Below are 16,540 nucleotides of genomic sequence, written 5' to 3'. Positions count from 1 at the left end.
ATTACAAACGCTTTTTCTTGAAGTTGCTTCACGAACCAACTTAATGCGTATTGAAGGCTAGTTTCAAGTTTCCAGGGTTATTTCATCTGGGAATGAGACTAGTCTTAAGGGTATCTTCATCGGCCAAAGCCAAGGCAAACAGCACAAAGAGAAGCGTTTTAAAGTGTGAACCGACGCAGTTTAATTCGCTTCAAACTGCTAATGAAGAGGGTTTCAAAACATGTTGGGCGAACCAGTTCTCAACCGATTCCCGTGTCAGTGTGAACATACTTTAGTGTCAGAGAAATCTCGTTTACAACTTAACAGTAAAACCGGCAGCTCTACTGGAGCTCGCGCTTTGAAGCACGTAGTGTACTAGCTTCGATTTATGTGAGAAAGGTTTGCTCAACTCCACAAAAACCCGGAAAAATGGATATAATTGTACCAATGACTTATTAAAGCTGAAACGACGGCCTTGGAAACAAAAACATTTTTATCCGTTTCTAAAGGAACTTAGGTTTTTGTGTTCCTAGACGCTAGGCCGCCTTAACAGGCACTTGGGCACTGTGGTACACTTCTCATCATAGTTAAGTGAATATATCTTAATCACGGTTTTCATCTAGTCCAATGGCTAAGACGCCACAGCATCGAGGCCTACATAGGGTTCTAAATCGGTAAATTACCACGGTAACTGTAATTTACGATTTTCTCGGGTAAATTACGAAAACGGTAATTACCACGATGGTAATTTACCACCGAATTTTCATTTCTTTCACTTGGAAAACGGTCTAAAAGCTCCATATTTTGCTCTACCCGTGCATGCACACATTTCTTCCCATGAGACATGAGCGGACATGAGTAAGTCATAAAAGGTCGAACCCCTTACAAAAATCTTCTTAAGAGTTCTAAAGGAATTTCTTTGGAACCCTACGGAGCCCTTGGGATCATTTTCTAAAGAAACTATTTCCAAAGACTTCCTTGGAATTTCCTAAAGAATTCTTGAGATAAATTTCCAAAGAATGTCTTGAGATTATTTTCTGAAGAAATTCTTTTGGAATTCTAGAGATAAATTTCCAAAGAATGTCTTGGGATGATTTTCTGAAGACATTCTTTAGGAATTCTAGAGATAAATTTCCTAAGAATGTCTTGGGATTATTTTCCAAAGAAATTCTTTAGGAATTCCAAAGATAAATTTCCAAAGAAGGTATAAAGTTTATTTTCTAAAGAAATTCTTAAGGAATTCTAGAGATAAATTTCCTTAGAATGTCTTGGGATTATTTTCCAAAGAAATTCTTTAGGAATTCTAGAGATAAATTTCTTAAGAATGTCTTGGGATTATTTTCTAAAGAAACTCTTTAGGAATTCTAGAGATAAATTTCCAAAGAAGGTCTAGGGATTATTTTCTAAAGAAATTCTTTAGGAATTCTAGAGCTAAATTTCCAAAGAATGGCTTGGGGTGTTTTTCTAAAGACATTCTTTAGGAATTCTAGACCTAAATTTCCAAAGAATGGCTTGGGGTTGTTTTCCAAAGAAATTCGTTAGGAATTATTGAGATAAATGTCCAAAAAAGCTCTAGGGTTTATTTTCCAAAGAAATTCGATAAGAATTCTAGAGATAAAATTCCAAAGAAGATCTAGGGTTTATTTTCCAAAGAAATTCGTTTGGAATTCAAGAGGTATATTTCCAAAGAAGGTCTAGGGTTTATTTTACAACGAAATTAGTTAAGAATTTTAGAGATGAATTTCAAAGGGCCAGATATATTGCAATTATGCTTTACATATAATTATCTTAAAACATTTTTACCCAAATTGTTTAGCTTAAGTTTTCCTAGATAGACATTAACTTGATGGTTAAAAAATTTAAAAACGTTTCACGAAGGCTGGTCCCGTAGCTAAGGCTCAGCAAGCGCTGAAATGGAATGTATATTTACCTATTTTTTTATTTTTTTGCCTTTAATAATCCGTGAGGTGTTTATGTAAAGGATAAAATAGATTAAAAGTAAAATAAGATTAATTAAAATCGTTATGTTTAGATTTACAGGGAATCAAAGCTGTCAGTCGGAATTTTTGCTTAATTCTCTTATGGCATGTTTTATCTTTATTTCGAGCGTAATTAGAGTCCAAAATAAATATTTTTTTTAAAATATTGTAGAGAAAATTAGGTTAAACGCGTCTCTGATACTCGAAAAACTCTCAGTGAATATACATTATTAAATTTAGCAACAACGTTTGTATCTACTGCTTGGCCATTAAAGCCTCCAAAACCCACTTAGTACCCCATACAATTGCACAAGGTTAAAACTTTCTGCCGTTTACGGATGTTTTTAAGTCGATTAAATGTCTGACTTTATAAGCAATTTCACACTGCATGCGAGAACTTCCCTCGCTATAAGGGGTGTTGTTCAGCATATAAGAACTGCACTCCCAGTAGTGGGATATGGTTCTGCATGTGAGAACTATCCTCGTTTCTAGTGGCCAAATTAATTTACCCAATAACCTTCTCTATATGTTCCCCAAGAAAATTCCATAGATATTTTCCAAGGAAATTGCAAAGATTTTTCCCAAGAAAATTCCGAAGACATTTCCCAAGTAAATTGCAAAGACATTTCCCAAGTAAATTCCAAAGACATTTCCCAAGAAAATTCCAAAGATATATCCCAAGAAAATTCCAAAGATATATCCCAAGAAAATTCCAAAGATATTTCCCAAGAAAATTCCAAAGATATTTCCCAAGAAAATTCCAAAGATATTTCCCATGAAAATTCCAAAGATATTTCCCATGAAAATTCCAAAGATATTTCCAGAGAAAATTCCAAAGATATTTCCCAAGAAAATTCCAAAGATATTTCCCAAGAAAATTCCAAAGATATTTCCCAAGAAAATTCCAAAGATATTTCCCAAGAAAATTCCAAAGATATTTCCCAAGAAAATTCCAAAGATATTTCCAAAGTAATTTCCGAAGAAAAAGAGGCCAATATTCCCCAATTTCCTAAAGAACGCCTTAAGGATTTCCAAAGAAATTTCCCAAGGAATTTTCTTAAGAGTTCTTAAGAAGATTTTTGTAAGGGACGGCAAGCGAGGGAAAAATTTGATTAATGAAATGAAAATTGATTTTCTCGTCTATTCTCTTTGTTGAGTTCGTTTACGTCAGCTGGAAAGCTGTAGTTGTTAGAAATTTCTATTTTCTAGAGATGGGCCAAGACCAATATCGGTACCGAAATTTGACTAAACCGATATATCGGTATCGGTTTAAACTGGTTTCGGCCCTTCTCTAGAATTTTGTTCTAAAATCGTGAAATAGCAAAAATTCGCAAAATTGGTAAGAAGAAGCAAGTGCTTGCTGTTCAAAAGTATTTGCATGGAGCTGCAAACATCAAAACTCGGTGTTTAAATAATGTACGATACTATGCTATAAAAATAATAGCTGTGTTCAATTGATATTTTTCATTATTTAGCTTAAAAACGATCAATATAATTTAATTTTTGAGTTTTCGTAAATTACCGCGAACGGTAATTTACGCGGTAAATTACGGCGTAATTTACCATTTTCCAAAATTACCGTAATTTTCGAACCCTAGGCCTACATAAAGATTGACAGACGAAAGAGCAGCCTATAACTACATCGAAGTTAGACCCATGTAGATAAAAACCAAAATGCGATGTTATAGTGCCTTGCAGGGCGAATGGCATTATGTTGTCTTGCAACTACTTATAATGGTTCAAAATTTTTAATACAGGGTACTTTGTTTCTATACACTGTAAAAAATAACCGTACTGTCTAGTACCTTTAAAGGTATTTTTCAATGCATCCCCAGACGTACCTATATAGGTACTACAAAATACCGTTGTGTAAGGGTACTATGAAATACCTCTTGAAGAAGGTACTTTTGAGGACTACAAGGTATTTTGTAATCCCGTAATGGGTATCATTTAAACCTCAACAAAGGTCGGAATAAAACTTTCAAATTGTGAAAGGTACTCCTTATTACCGAAAAGGGTACCTGTTAACACTCAAAAAGGTTCGATAATATACTTCTAAAGGTATTTTGTGCTACCGAATAAGGTGTCAAATAAAACCCACAAACAGGTCTAAATTATACTTTCGCGCCATCAAAAATATTTGCGCCACATTTGAAACTGGTAAACTTTCCTTTATTACCGCGGGCTTGAATCATTTTCAGACATGGTAAGCAATACACCACTTCGATGCAAATGAGACTGAAAGACACGAGAGTAATATTTTCCTTCCATCTCAACTTTTAGTGTCTGTGTTGTGGGCTTACGGGATGAGGGTAAAATTTTGCCTTCCATCTCGCCTTTAAGTGTCTGCGCCATAGGCTTGCGGGGTCGTGAGAGTTCGCATAGTAAGCAAGGGATAAACCACTCTACATTTCCCGATACTATATTTAGCTTCCCCTTGTTAAGGAAGGTGTGATACTGTTATAGTGTAAAGGTAATTCAGGGTCACATATACATGGATATTTTCTGAATGGCGACTGAAGGCGTAAGCTCGGATTCAAACCTTTATATTAACTATGTAAGCCTTATATCATAATTGTATTGCCTTTAAATGATGTAACGTATGCTAGTGTACATAGCTGTCAAAGAAAATAATTAATGTTAATTATATGTAATTATATATTTAAGTAAAACCACTAGCTAGGAAACTTGAGATTGAAATTGAAATCTCGGGTAGAAAACCACTACCCTATTCTACCCTACCGAACCTATTCTTTATGGTTATTAATAATATTCCTACAGAGATTTCTTCTACGCTGTCATTACTAGTGCTACTGGTGAAGTAAACAGTTTGTGTTAGAGAATTTGGGCTTGAAGTATTATATCATGTATTTTACTTTAGTAGTGTTAATTATAATCAGCACGCCGGAACTAAAAACTCCCTCTAAAGGAGTCTATTAAGTCCTTTTCTACTTCCAGGGTACGATAACATACCAGCAGAAGCGCAGAAACTCTAAAAGGTTTCATTATATACCTTATATTTCCAAAATACCTTTTTCGAAATCATTTAATACCCGCACTGTGAGACAACTAATAAAATACGTTCATGGGTACTAAAAAGGTCGCGGAGGTATTTTATAGTACCTTCAAAATACCTTTATTTTTAACAGTGTAGAGTCAAATTTTCTTGTTGGAACCACCGTACAGAACGGCTTGTAGAAATTATTCTAAAGCTTGGGCCGAAAGTAACTTTACCAAACCTTTAGGGAAATACGTAAGCGTTGAATTTCTACAACTTAAACGACGTAGTCTTGATTATTTCTACAATATAAACGTGTAGAATTGCTTGGTGAAGTGTCGGCAACGCCGACTCATGGAGCGTTGCAAATGCGTACCAGCTAGATTTCAAATTCTTACTGAAAGTACTCAAAAATGCATCGGTGATTACTGTAAGAATTTCTCGCTTTCTCAAGCTTTAAGTCATGTTATAACTAAGAACTAATTTTGTTTCACACTTCTCAAAGCGTTTCCTTAAAAGATATTCTTATATTTCACTTCTAATAGAATAATGCCAGAAAAGGGGAAAATATAGATTACAATGTCGAATATTTTATTTAGTAATATTATTTCCAATTATTCCCAGAAAAAGGAAAAACAGTAAACGACGCCATAATTATGAAAGAGCCTACGTGTAATTGCTCTATTAATGTTTTAAGTAAACGTAGTTTTCTCCCAGTGTTATCAGAACTTTGGTGAACAAAGACTGGGCAGAAAGTCTAGAAACTTTGTTTGAATCAGTACTAGCAGGAATGAATGGAGGGCAATTGGAATGGCTAAGGTCAAATCATAATAGGCGTGAAATGATCTTGGAAACATCTGGCGTGGCTTATTTTATGTTAGCGACAACATAGACTGACGAAATACGTTTATTTCCCGCTTAAATATTTTCGTTGGCTGCCAAAAAAGTGAAAATTCTTCCGCTAACTCCACCCTCTATCCTATCGGTCCCTAGTTTGAAACAACTAGACATTTACCGCCTTCAGGAGATGGCTAAGCAGACATGGCCGAGGAGCTACACTTTTCAAAAAAAAAAAAAAAAAAAGGCCTCGCCATGTTTCCACCATCAAGGGAACACCGGGAGCCCCTTAAGCCATTCCAACCCCTTCCATTCCTGGTACAGTACTTGTCTCAGAGAGAACCTGAAGTTGAAGGGTATTTACTAAAACAAAATTTAGCTTGACTAATCAGCGACACTAGCATGATTCTAGAGCAAATTTTATCCTCTCAATAATCTAATAAGCTCTAGAAGGAGTTTAAATAATTTCCCATAAACAACGCTGTTTATAGAATATTACACAAGGGATACACTATATGCCACTCACATAATTAGTTTACACGAAAATAATTTAGAGTTAGACTCGTAAGACGTGATAGCAAAAATTTTTTATCCAGCCCATTGCTATAACGATTCTGACACTAAATATCTCGACTCTTGCTTTGAAGAATGTCCCAATAGATGCGAGTAAGTTTGCATGGTTTATGTTTCTATTGCATTCTTTCTACACCATTTTCATCATTTTCACATGATTACCAATGTTTTTGTCCTTGCGAATAGCCTGGAAATGTACAATATTCGATCAAATCGGTACGACTTGGGACTACCACAAGCGGTAATGGTTTTGGCAATACTCATAAATTTCAACAATGAATGACCGTTTTTGAATGAGCGCGATTTTAAAATTTAAAAGCCTTTACAGCAGCCATTTTTTATTCGCAACTAGTTGGTCAGCCTAATCAATTGACACGCAGTTCGAATTTATTAAAGCAAAGGATGACTCCGTTGGAACCGTGAAATATGATTTTTCAATAACACAGCTGGCTAAGCTTGCCGCTATAGGGCTAGCACCACATTCACCCTCATATATTAGCTCTTATTCGTTCTTGCAGTTGCTGTGTAGAAAATTAGCCAGAATGGCAGGAACGTCATTTCTGTTAATTTAATTTTTAGCTAACTATTTTCAAAATATATATTGATGACGTATTTAGCGTCACACACGACTTTATCAATGCTGCAATAGTAAATATGGATTAAAAAATTTTAAATCAACGAGACTACATGTAATGGGCACTGAGGGTACAACTGAAAATGAAACCATAATAATCTAGTCTTTGCACAATGCTAAGCGAACCAAAAACCCTTCTATTGATTGTGCACAACCAAGACTGTTTTGGACACCATAAGATTACATAATGCAATGGCTCAAGAGATAATTCTATAAGCATGAATTGCATAAAATGGGAAAGCACAAATGACATTGGATTATTTCTTATTGCGTTCGATCACCGAAACGATTTCGATTTGATCAATTTGACCAGTTTTTTTAACTAGTTGGAGATGATTATTGGCTGGTGTAATAGGTCGTATAAGAGAAAGAGTTAGCTAAAATTAAAATATTTAAATTTTCCTCAGTTGCAATGTTTCAGTGAAAGTTGGTAAGTTTTCTTTTTAGAAGTTTACTTCTCGTGACTGATTCCTCCTATTTGGCAGCTTCAATTTTACGAACACAGACGACAAGGTTATTGTTCATATGTATTTACTTACGTATAGATCTTTAATTTACAATCATCAGCCCAAATACGGTGTAAGAACATTTTTCAAAGATGATAAAATAACTAACACCGGAAGTACGTAGTATATTTCTCAGATATAATTCAGTGGCATCAGTTTTTAAACATTGTGTCAACACAAAAACAACACTTGTCTTTATCTTTTAAATAAAGATAAGCCTTGCTGTAGAACGTTTTAGTTTTCTTTCAAAAGACCAAATAAAATAATGAATATTTCAAATGGCACCATTCCTACCTCTATCAAATCATCGTTGCCTACGGGATAAGAATTAAGGCCAGTTCAAGCTTGGCTGAAGGTGGGGGACTTTAACCTATCGGGAAGAATCGTTCTTTGATATATTTCCTCGCGTGCTGGCACTCTTTGCTATCCTTCCTTAAAGGGGTCATTCATAAATTTAAATTTGCTTTGGTTCATTGAGGTTTTAAGAATTTTATTAATGTTCTTAGATTTTATCTTGCAGAACTATATTGCAGACATGTAGATGTATTCTGATTTAAATAACACGAAATTTTAATATAATAATTTTACTAGTGAATCGACAATCGTACACAGCGAGAGAACAAAAGCCGAATAGCTTTCTAGGAAACGAACGCCAACCGAAATTTCTTTTTGAAAGACCCCCCACCTTTTTTTAAAACTGTTTTACCAGAGAGGTTTTATATTCTATTCGTCTCTTTATAGTTAACACAGATATGTTGGGGGAAGGCAGTCAAAACGGGTGAGAAGAGGATAGCAGTGAGCACAAAAATAGAGGAGAGCCGGAGAGACCAAATTCTCCGTCAGCCCCCTTTAAAAAACGTTACCAGTGCCACTGGCTCTCTAGGAGCGTGGCGCACATGCGCAATCGGCGCAAGCGAGAGAGAAAAAAAACAGAGAAGTTTGTTTACGTTATTACGGCCGAGGCTTAAGTTTTTCGGCGACACTCCGATACTCGTGCCGCGTGCGTGCTAATTCCCCCTCTCTCTTTCTCTCTAACCGTATTTTCGGGTATACCCTTTTTGAATTTCCCTCTCAAAGGATCACGTGTGCGCGAGGTAGGTGCGCGTGAGAACCATGGTGCCCGGCCGTTATAAAGTACCTTCCCCCTTCTAACTTTGACTCTCCTTTGGATTTGTGCTCCCTGGTTGCTTCAAGTCAGTCTGCCTGTAGCGCGTCGGCTCGGCGGGAAAAAAATTCAAATCGTAGCGTCGCGTCACCGAAGGGATAGCTAAGAGCGCGCCTAGCGGATATTAAAGGCGAACTAAAATGTCAGAAATACAGTCTGAAAACCCTACGGAGAACTGGCCTTAATTCTCATCCCGTAGGCAACGAAATCACGAACGAAGTAGTGAACAGTCCAAGACTTAACAGTCGTACCTTTGCACGTACAAACCGAGACTTCCACAAGTTGTAACAAGAAGAGGGTGATGGAAGCTCAAAAGAGAAAAAAAATATTAGGGACAAATTGAAGCAGTTATTTCCGCTTTTTTAAACGCCATTTGGGTGTGAACAAATAATGCATAATATTTGAACTTTTGAAGTCCAATGGCGTAAAACGTTATCACTTGGTTACTCTTCTTCAAATTATTGGAATTTCGTCGTTATTGAGGTAAAATGGTTTAGAATAAGCACCGTTTGTTTCCATACCGTAACAGTGATAATCGGTATTTACATCTTACATCATTTCTCTCTGTTTACATAAACCGCATTCTCTATTTCATGTATGCCGCCATAGATAGCCACCCTCTCACGTGACCTTTAATAGAATAACCAAACCTAATCTAACCTAGATTATTTCAGCATAGAATAACCAAACCTAATCTAACCTAGATTATTTCAGCATAGAATAACCAAACCTAATCTAACCTAGATTATTTCAGCATAGAATAACCAAACCTAATCTAACCTAGATTATTTCAGCATAGAATAACCAAACCTAATCTAACCTAGATTATTTCAGCATAGAATAACCAAACCTAATCTAACCTAGATTATTTCAGCATAGAATAACCAAACCTAATCTAACCTAGATTATTTCAGCATAGAATAGCCAAACCTAGATTATTTCAGCATAGAATAACCAAACCTAATCTAACCTAGATTATTTCAGCATAGAATAACCAAACCTAATCTAACCTAGATTATTTCAGCATAGAATAGCCAAACCTAGATTATTTCAGCATAGAATAACCAAACCTAATCTAACCTAGATTATTTCAGCATAGAATAACCAAACCTAATCTAACCTAGATTATTTCAGCATAGAATAGCCAAACCTAGATTATTTCAGCATAGAATAACCAAACCTAGATTATTTCAGCATAGAATAACCAAACCTAATATAACCTAGATTATTTTAGCATAAAATAACCAAACCTAATCAAACCTAGATTATTTTAGCATAGAATAACAACAATATTTTGGAAAAATCGGATAAGGCGTCAAATTATTGGGGAAGTATCGTTAAGGCGTCCGTGGCCGGCGCGGCCTCTAAAGGGGCCGAGGGTAGGCGGGAACTTGCGGAAAGTTATTGATTTTGGAAAGAAAATTGGAGAAACAAACTTTATAATTTAAGCTAACTCTCTTTGTAGCAAAATCAGTAATTACATCGACTTAACCTATCCTGGCCTTAAGCCTAAACAAGCAACGCGTAATCTAGATTAGCCTGGTATAAGCAAAACTAGCATATCCTAACCTAACCTGATTCAGCTCAAATACAGAACGAGCTATCGTTCGGACACTAATATTTCGTTTACCTCCGTTCCTGCCCTCGCCCTAAACATTGACCATCCTCAACTGGAAGAAATTCATACAAGTTGTCATAATCCTGTGAACAGCACTAGCATTCGTATCATATCAATGGAAATTATGGTTGGTGCATATCTTTCATTGATTCGAAATCAGACACTCTGCATTCGGAGCAAAGGGATTTTAAAAAATCAAATTGATACGAAATCCGTAATTCCGCTTGTTTCGATAATATTTCGGGAAATTTTGGTTGAATGGAATTTCAGTACAATGGGAACTCAGTTCAATGGGAGAACACCATTATGATTATATGATGACTAGTACCACCTGGCCGATACATCTGATAGGGGTTGACCATGGTTCGGGGTCCTTTTCAGAGAGGCCAAAAACGTTGGGTCAATAAGAAAACTTAATTTTTCGTATCTTCTTTAATATTATTCAGATTGAATTATTCATTATTATCATTATATAAAGAAAAATAAAACGTTCTAGCACAAGATTTCCTTCAACTCTTCTTACGAAATTGTAGGGTCAAAATGGAAATATTTAATCTTAAAGTGATTGATTATTGCGATGTGATCAAAGTATTTTTATCAAGGAATTTTGTTCACACGTTTAATAAGTTCAGGATCCAATTTGTTTTAATCAAATTAGATCATAAAAGAGTTTTTGTGAGATTCAGGAGCAGATAATAATTTGATATAAATATGATCTAAAAGCTGATCACAAATTAATATAAAAGTCAATCAAACTCTAATCGAACACTTTCATAGAATGGTTTTTGTGACATCCCATTTTTCATAAGAGTTATGCAATGCTCCACATAATTGCTTAGAGATGGAAGTTTCGTTAGAAAAACTAATAAATGTGCTTATAAAAAAAGAGCTATGTACTTCTGGTTTTGCAAAGATAACTATAAATTTTACACTGCAACAGTTGCAGATTTCGGTTTCTACATAATTATATGACTTTATTATTAATAGACGATGGAGATTTTTGGACTCATCGGTGGCAATTTAGGCATTTGTCTAGGTATGTCTATCCCAGCCATTTACAAGTTCCTAGATCACTGGATTTTTCTCGGTTACTTCAAACTACGAGGGATATCGAACGACTTGGAATTTTGAACAAAAAAAAACTTCGCTTCATAGAAGACAAGAAAAATATATCTCAATCTTTTATGATTAGTGCTTTAAACCGAACACGCATATCTGAATTGTGATCCGAAATGATCAATTATGTTTGCTTCACTTCAGCTATAACAGTTGAGAGTCATTTTCTTTTCACATCAGGTGCCTTTTTCAGAAACACATTAGGATCACATCATATCCGTGATAAAAACGATGTTGTAAACATTTGTAACAGATATCTGTGCCATCGCACTTAGTTTCAGATTATAACCTTTTAGGAATCTAGACGCTTGAAATGTATTCAAGACACATCTACTTAAAAAAAATATTTAGACAAATTTCATATTTGTTGGGGTTGGATGTCGAGGGAGTGACTTTGATATACCAGAAAAATAGGTCTTCATTTGCGTACGATAATTTATTTTGTTTAAATCAAGCCAACACACGTAGCTATTTATATTGAGTAACCGTAATCGTAATGTTTGTTGAATTGAGATTTCAGAAAAGCGTTGTGTATGAGACGTATGATCACGCTTTAAGCTGACAAGGAAATACTTGAACTTAATATTTCCTTTTTTAAAACAACGTTAGTGCCACGTCTAGCGACATGTTACAACACGACCATTTCCTTTGTCAGTTATGTAACGCGATGGTTTGGTAATGCATTTTATCTTAAAAAACTCGAAAAAGCAAACAAGTGAAGCGATGGTGTATCCATAGTAAAGCACGTTAATTACGTTACAAAAATTCGACACCGTAAGTGGTCTCTGTGGAATTGCATCCGTGTCAAAACATACACTGTTTTTCCAACAAGCCATCCACATTGTTCGTAGAATTAAACCGGTTTCGAAAAGGGTTTGAACACTGTAATGAATCAAAGTAATTTCAAAATCATTCCAACTATATAGGAAAATAAATCATGGAGTACATTACCGGGATATTCTCTAGTACCACAAGGAGAATAATCTAACATCAAGGTCTTATCTCAGACCTTTTACCGTAGCCTCTAGTTCTGAAAGTTGTGACGTTGAGATTTATTTGTTTCCAACGGAGCGCGGGTGAATGAAGAGAAAATTCTAAAACCTCAGCCAAGACCGAGTACGAGCTTTTGAAGCGGCGCTCCACAGCATTGGAGAGTGAAGTAAAACAGGCGGGTCTAATTTTAGTCTGAGTAAGTTCAAGCATGGAGGGTTGATCCATGTGGGCGATGTTTACGTTTTTTACAGCGAAGGCGTATCGTGTAGCGTGCTAATATTTTTTTTAAAGACTGTATTTATTTAAACATAATGGATAAATTTGAAGCCTTAGCTAACGAGATTAGAGATAAAGCAAAATTGGAAATCCATATTATAAAAACCATTTAAGAAATGAAACCTATTGGACGAGTAACTCATCAAGTGCGGAACAAACCTCCAATCCAAAAATTGGAGTCTCGTGCCTTTTAGGGAGAGGGGCGAAATTTTTTTAGGGGATCCATCTTTCCGTGGCAAGCTTTAGTTGGGGTGGAGAAAATATGTTTAGAGAGAAAAGGTTTGGCTGTTTAACTGCGGTTTACTCTACAGTAAATACGTTCAGACTCGCCTTGGATTAACTTTTATGAACACTCGAGATGAGACGTTCGTCAGCGAGAACCTGACACAATACCCTCATTCGTAGGCTGGAGAGATATCTCTTTGATGTTGATTATCTCCTTGTGCTAGTACCAAAAACGGATTTATGAACTAAGAACGTCGGATCGTAGCTATAGCCTCTAGTACCATCCTCGCATACCATACGCAATTTCGGAAACAGAAAATAGAGATAAGAATAACATTTTCGATCTCTAGAAGTCGCTATATACAGAATTAGTGGGTGGAGTCAATATATAAGCAGACGAAGTTTCACAATAAAGTATGTGAAGATGGGTAGTGAATTTGCTACGTTCAACGTTCTTCTTACATAAATCCGTTTTTGCAAGTACGCAAAAATATCGAGGATGGTCATTTGATTCTTTCAAAATACCAGCTTTCCGTTTGTTGTGTTGGAATTATTTTCATTCGATGCACTGCGACTAGTTTTTTTTTATTTCCTTCTATGGTGTTTATTGGCTTTTAGCCATGTCATACAACTCCAAGCGACCAGATTTCCGCTTGTTACGGCTGAGGGTATTTATTTTCAAATTCTCTCAGTCGTAACACAAAACGGTATTCAAGGTCTCATTTGTATATTTATCCATTACTAACCTAGTTTGTATTGTCCTCTACCGCTGAGGAGCTGGCTCGAATAACAAATATATGTTTAAAGTAAAATTGCTACTACCTATACGTAGGACTTGAAAACGACTCGAAATGCTATCATTGTTTATTAATGCAGTGGGCTACTAAAGATCGTTCCGTAAAAAGGGACAAAATGGTTATATTTCGGTGGTTTGAGGCGAGAGAAAGCTAATTTTCCCCACGCTTTATTTTAAGTAAAAATGCAACGGAACACTATTGGTGTGAAGAAAAATTAGGACACTATTACAGTGCATCAATGTCTTTTGGCTCGACTCAGAAAAGCTCGCTTGTTTATTTATTGTCCCACTCCGTTTTCGGCTCGGCTTTTCTAGAACTGGGCTCGCTCTGCACGAGCCCGAGCTGACCAAGTTCACAATGAATTGTCTTGGTTTCGCCGTAAAGAGACTCGATGTAGTGACAAACTTTATTTACGACTCAGAATTTGACCCTAAAGTGTTACATTATAATGATATGCGAGAGTTGTACTTCCACTATGGCCTGTCGGCAGCTCATGCCAAGGCTTCAATAACGCGGATTTGTAGTCTCACAAATTTCATGCAAGCGATATGTTTGACCAACTCCAACTGAAGTGAACAGAACTGAACTAAACTCAATACTAATTTCTATTGCTAGAAAAATGATGTAATCGAAATTAGCTTTGCTAATCCATTGACACTCGAGTCTTCTTTTAATTACATGCCTAATTTTCATTTATGTTATAGCTTATTGGGAACTCCTCCTGAAGACAAATTATTGTAGACTTCTCGTTGTACTAAAGGGATTACGCGCTATATTTACAAAGCCTACCCTCAACAGTGTTACAATAATTACATGTATTTCATATTTGTACAGAGATCTGAGATTGAATAAATCGGTTTCTCCCAACGTCAAATACTTACGTTCTTTTGAAGACACTTGCAAGCTTAGGGTTCAGGTCTTTCCTGAGTGGGAAAGCAGTCAGTGTTCGAAACGCTCCTTTTGACGACAAATGTAATTTTTTTGTAAGACTGCAATTCAAATCTAATGGTGTTCCTTCTTTTATCACGTGATTAGGAAAAAAGGTAACTTGTTGGTCTAAAGCAATTTCCTTTAGTTCACTGATTAAGTTTAGTTTAGCTGGATCCCGAACGGATCTATGATATTTAACTCGCTTCCAAATGCGACGTTCTACATTGACAGGCGATACCTGCAAAAAAAATTTCTTTGCTCTACATTTTGAAAACGGTGGTGTACAAACTCGAAGGTAAAGCAGGGTTAAAGAAATTTACGTGGATTAAACTTAACTATATCTAATACACAATAGCAAATTGAAATAACAGAAACTAAGGCTAATGAGTAACTATCACACGTAGTGCAGAAAAACAAACTGTAATTTATTGATATATCAAGAAAAACAAATGGAATTTACATTTACAAAATTATTTTGCTAACCAAGTTCAGGGCCCGGGAGTTTTCGAACTAAAGTACCATATTTCGGCTGAATGAATATGCATGCACACATGTCTAGTTTGTACCCTTTGTTCTATATGGTTTTAGGAGGGTACAGTGAGCTATATGGAAAATAACAAAATGTATAAGTTTTTACATTAAAATAATGAGATTTGACTCTCGTCTAAAAAGCTATAAGAGAATGTCTATACTTAACACTCTCTGGTACCAGAGAAAACTCGTCTAGCACAAGAAGCTTTCATTTCCTTAAACGTTTTTGAAGCAACAATTTAAAATTTTTAAATTATTAAATTCTTATTAACTTAAATGAACAAGGGATAGATGTAATTTGGAAGCAGGATTGGAGAACAGAGTAATCTGGGAGCGCGTCAAAGTCCCGGACCCCCTTCCCGGAGATATGAAAGAACAGACGGGTCAAAGCGTAGAGGTCGGCATTATCTACCCATTATCCACGTTATTTTATCTTTATCCATACCCGAAAATTATCCACAGAACTTACATGTTAAATCGTATTATAATCCACAAATTGGTTTATAAATAATCGGTTATCCACCAATTTGTGGATAATGGAATAAATGATAATGCCGAGCTCTATCAAAGCGACGATTGTATACCAAAATCCCCCCATTTAACCCAATGGGACAAAATCCCCCCAATGTAGGACAAAATCCCCCAAATCATTATAACAAGACAAAATCCCCCCAAATCATTTTAACAAGACAAAATCCCTCCAAATCATTATAACAAGACAAAATCCCCCAACGAAAATCCTCTGAGAAATATATAACAGAAGTTTCAAATATAAGTAGTTTGTTTTATTTCACATTTTTTCGCGACACAGCTTAGAAAATTTTGCAAAAAAGAATCCGGGACTTTTTAAGTGTACCATCCATAAACCATTCCGAACAATCACTTAAGTACTTTAAACATTCAGGGACCGAAATTCTATTGAACTGGAAGAAGACATACTGTGTGGTTTTGCATTAAATATATTTTTAATTAATAGGAAAATCTTTTGGAAAAGGTGGCAGCTAATTAATAGGAGAATATTTTAGAAAAGATGGTAGCTAATTAAAAGGAGAATATTTTGGAAAATGTGGCAGCTAATTAGTAGGAGAATGTTTTGGAAAAGGTTGCAGCTAATTAATAGGAGAATATTTTGGAAAAGGTTGCAGCTAATTAATAGGAGAATATTTTGGAAAAGGTGGCAGCTAATTAATAGGAGAATGTTTTGGAAAAGGTTGCAGCTAATTAATAGGAGATTATTTTGGAAAAGGTGGCAGCTAATTAATAGGAGAATGTTTTGGAAAAGGTGGCAGCTAATTAATAGGAGAATGTTTTGGAAAAGGTGGCAGCTAATTAATAGGAGAATATTTTGGAAAAGGTGGCAGCTAATTAATAGGAAAATCTTTT

The 16,540-nt window shown here is 35.6% G+C and overlaps 1 protein-coding gene across 1 annotated transcript; it reads left to right on the top strand.

Moving 5' to 3' along the window:
• Positions 1 to 5,310: 5,310 nt before the first annotated feature.
• On the top strand, positions 5,311 to 11,513 carry LOC149678999 (uncharacterized). Its single transcript, XM_089836962.1, has 6 exons — positions 5,311 to 5,386; positions 6,390 to 6,459; positions 6,553 to 6,607; positions 7,408 to 7,430; positions 7,486 to 7,579; positions 11,277 to 11,513. The coding sequence occupies exons 1-6, from the start codon at positions 5,311 to 5,313 to the stop codon at positions 11,418 to 11,420; spliced, it is 462 nt and encodes a 153-aa protein (XP_089693088.1). The 3' UTR covers positions 11,421 to 11,513.
• Positions 11,514 to 16,540: the final 5,027 nt, after the last annotated feature.

The sequence above is a fragment of the Phalangium opilio genome, unplaced genomic scaffold, assembly GCF_054372755.1.
Source record: "Phalangium opilio isolate 3A_F unplaced genomic scaffold, DU_Popi_V2 ptg000042l_1, whole genome shotgun sequence".
Classification (NCBI taxonomy): Eukaryota; Metazoa; Arthropoda; class Arachnida; order Opiliones; family Phalangiidae; genus Phalangium; species Phalangium opilio.
Note: the sequence above shows the minus strand (reverse complement) of the source record. Positions and strands in the feature narration are given on the sequence as shown.

Bases quoted from the DNA above. Each gene is read 5' to 3' on its own strand.
- LOC149678999 (XM_089836962.1), top strand. From the start codon at position 5,311: ATGGAGCGTTGCAAATGCGTACCAGCTAGATTTCAAATTCTTACTGAA. The intron at 6,608-7,407 runs GTAATGGTTTTG...AATTTTCCTCAG, and splicing joins ACTTGGGACTACCACAAGCG to TTGCAATGTTTCAGTGAAAG. The intron at 7,431-7,485 runs GTAAGTTTTCTT...CCTATTTGGCAG, and splicing joins CAATGTTTCAGTGAAAGTTG to CTTCAATTTTACGAACACAG.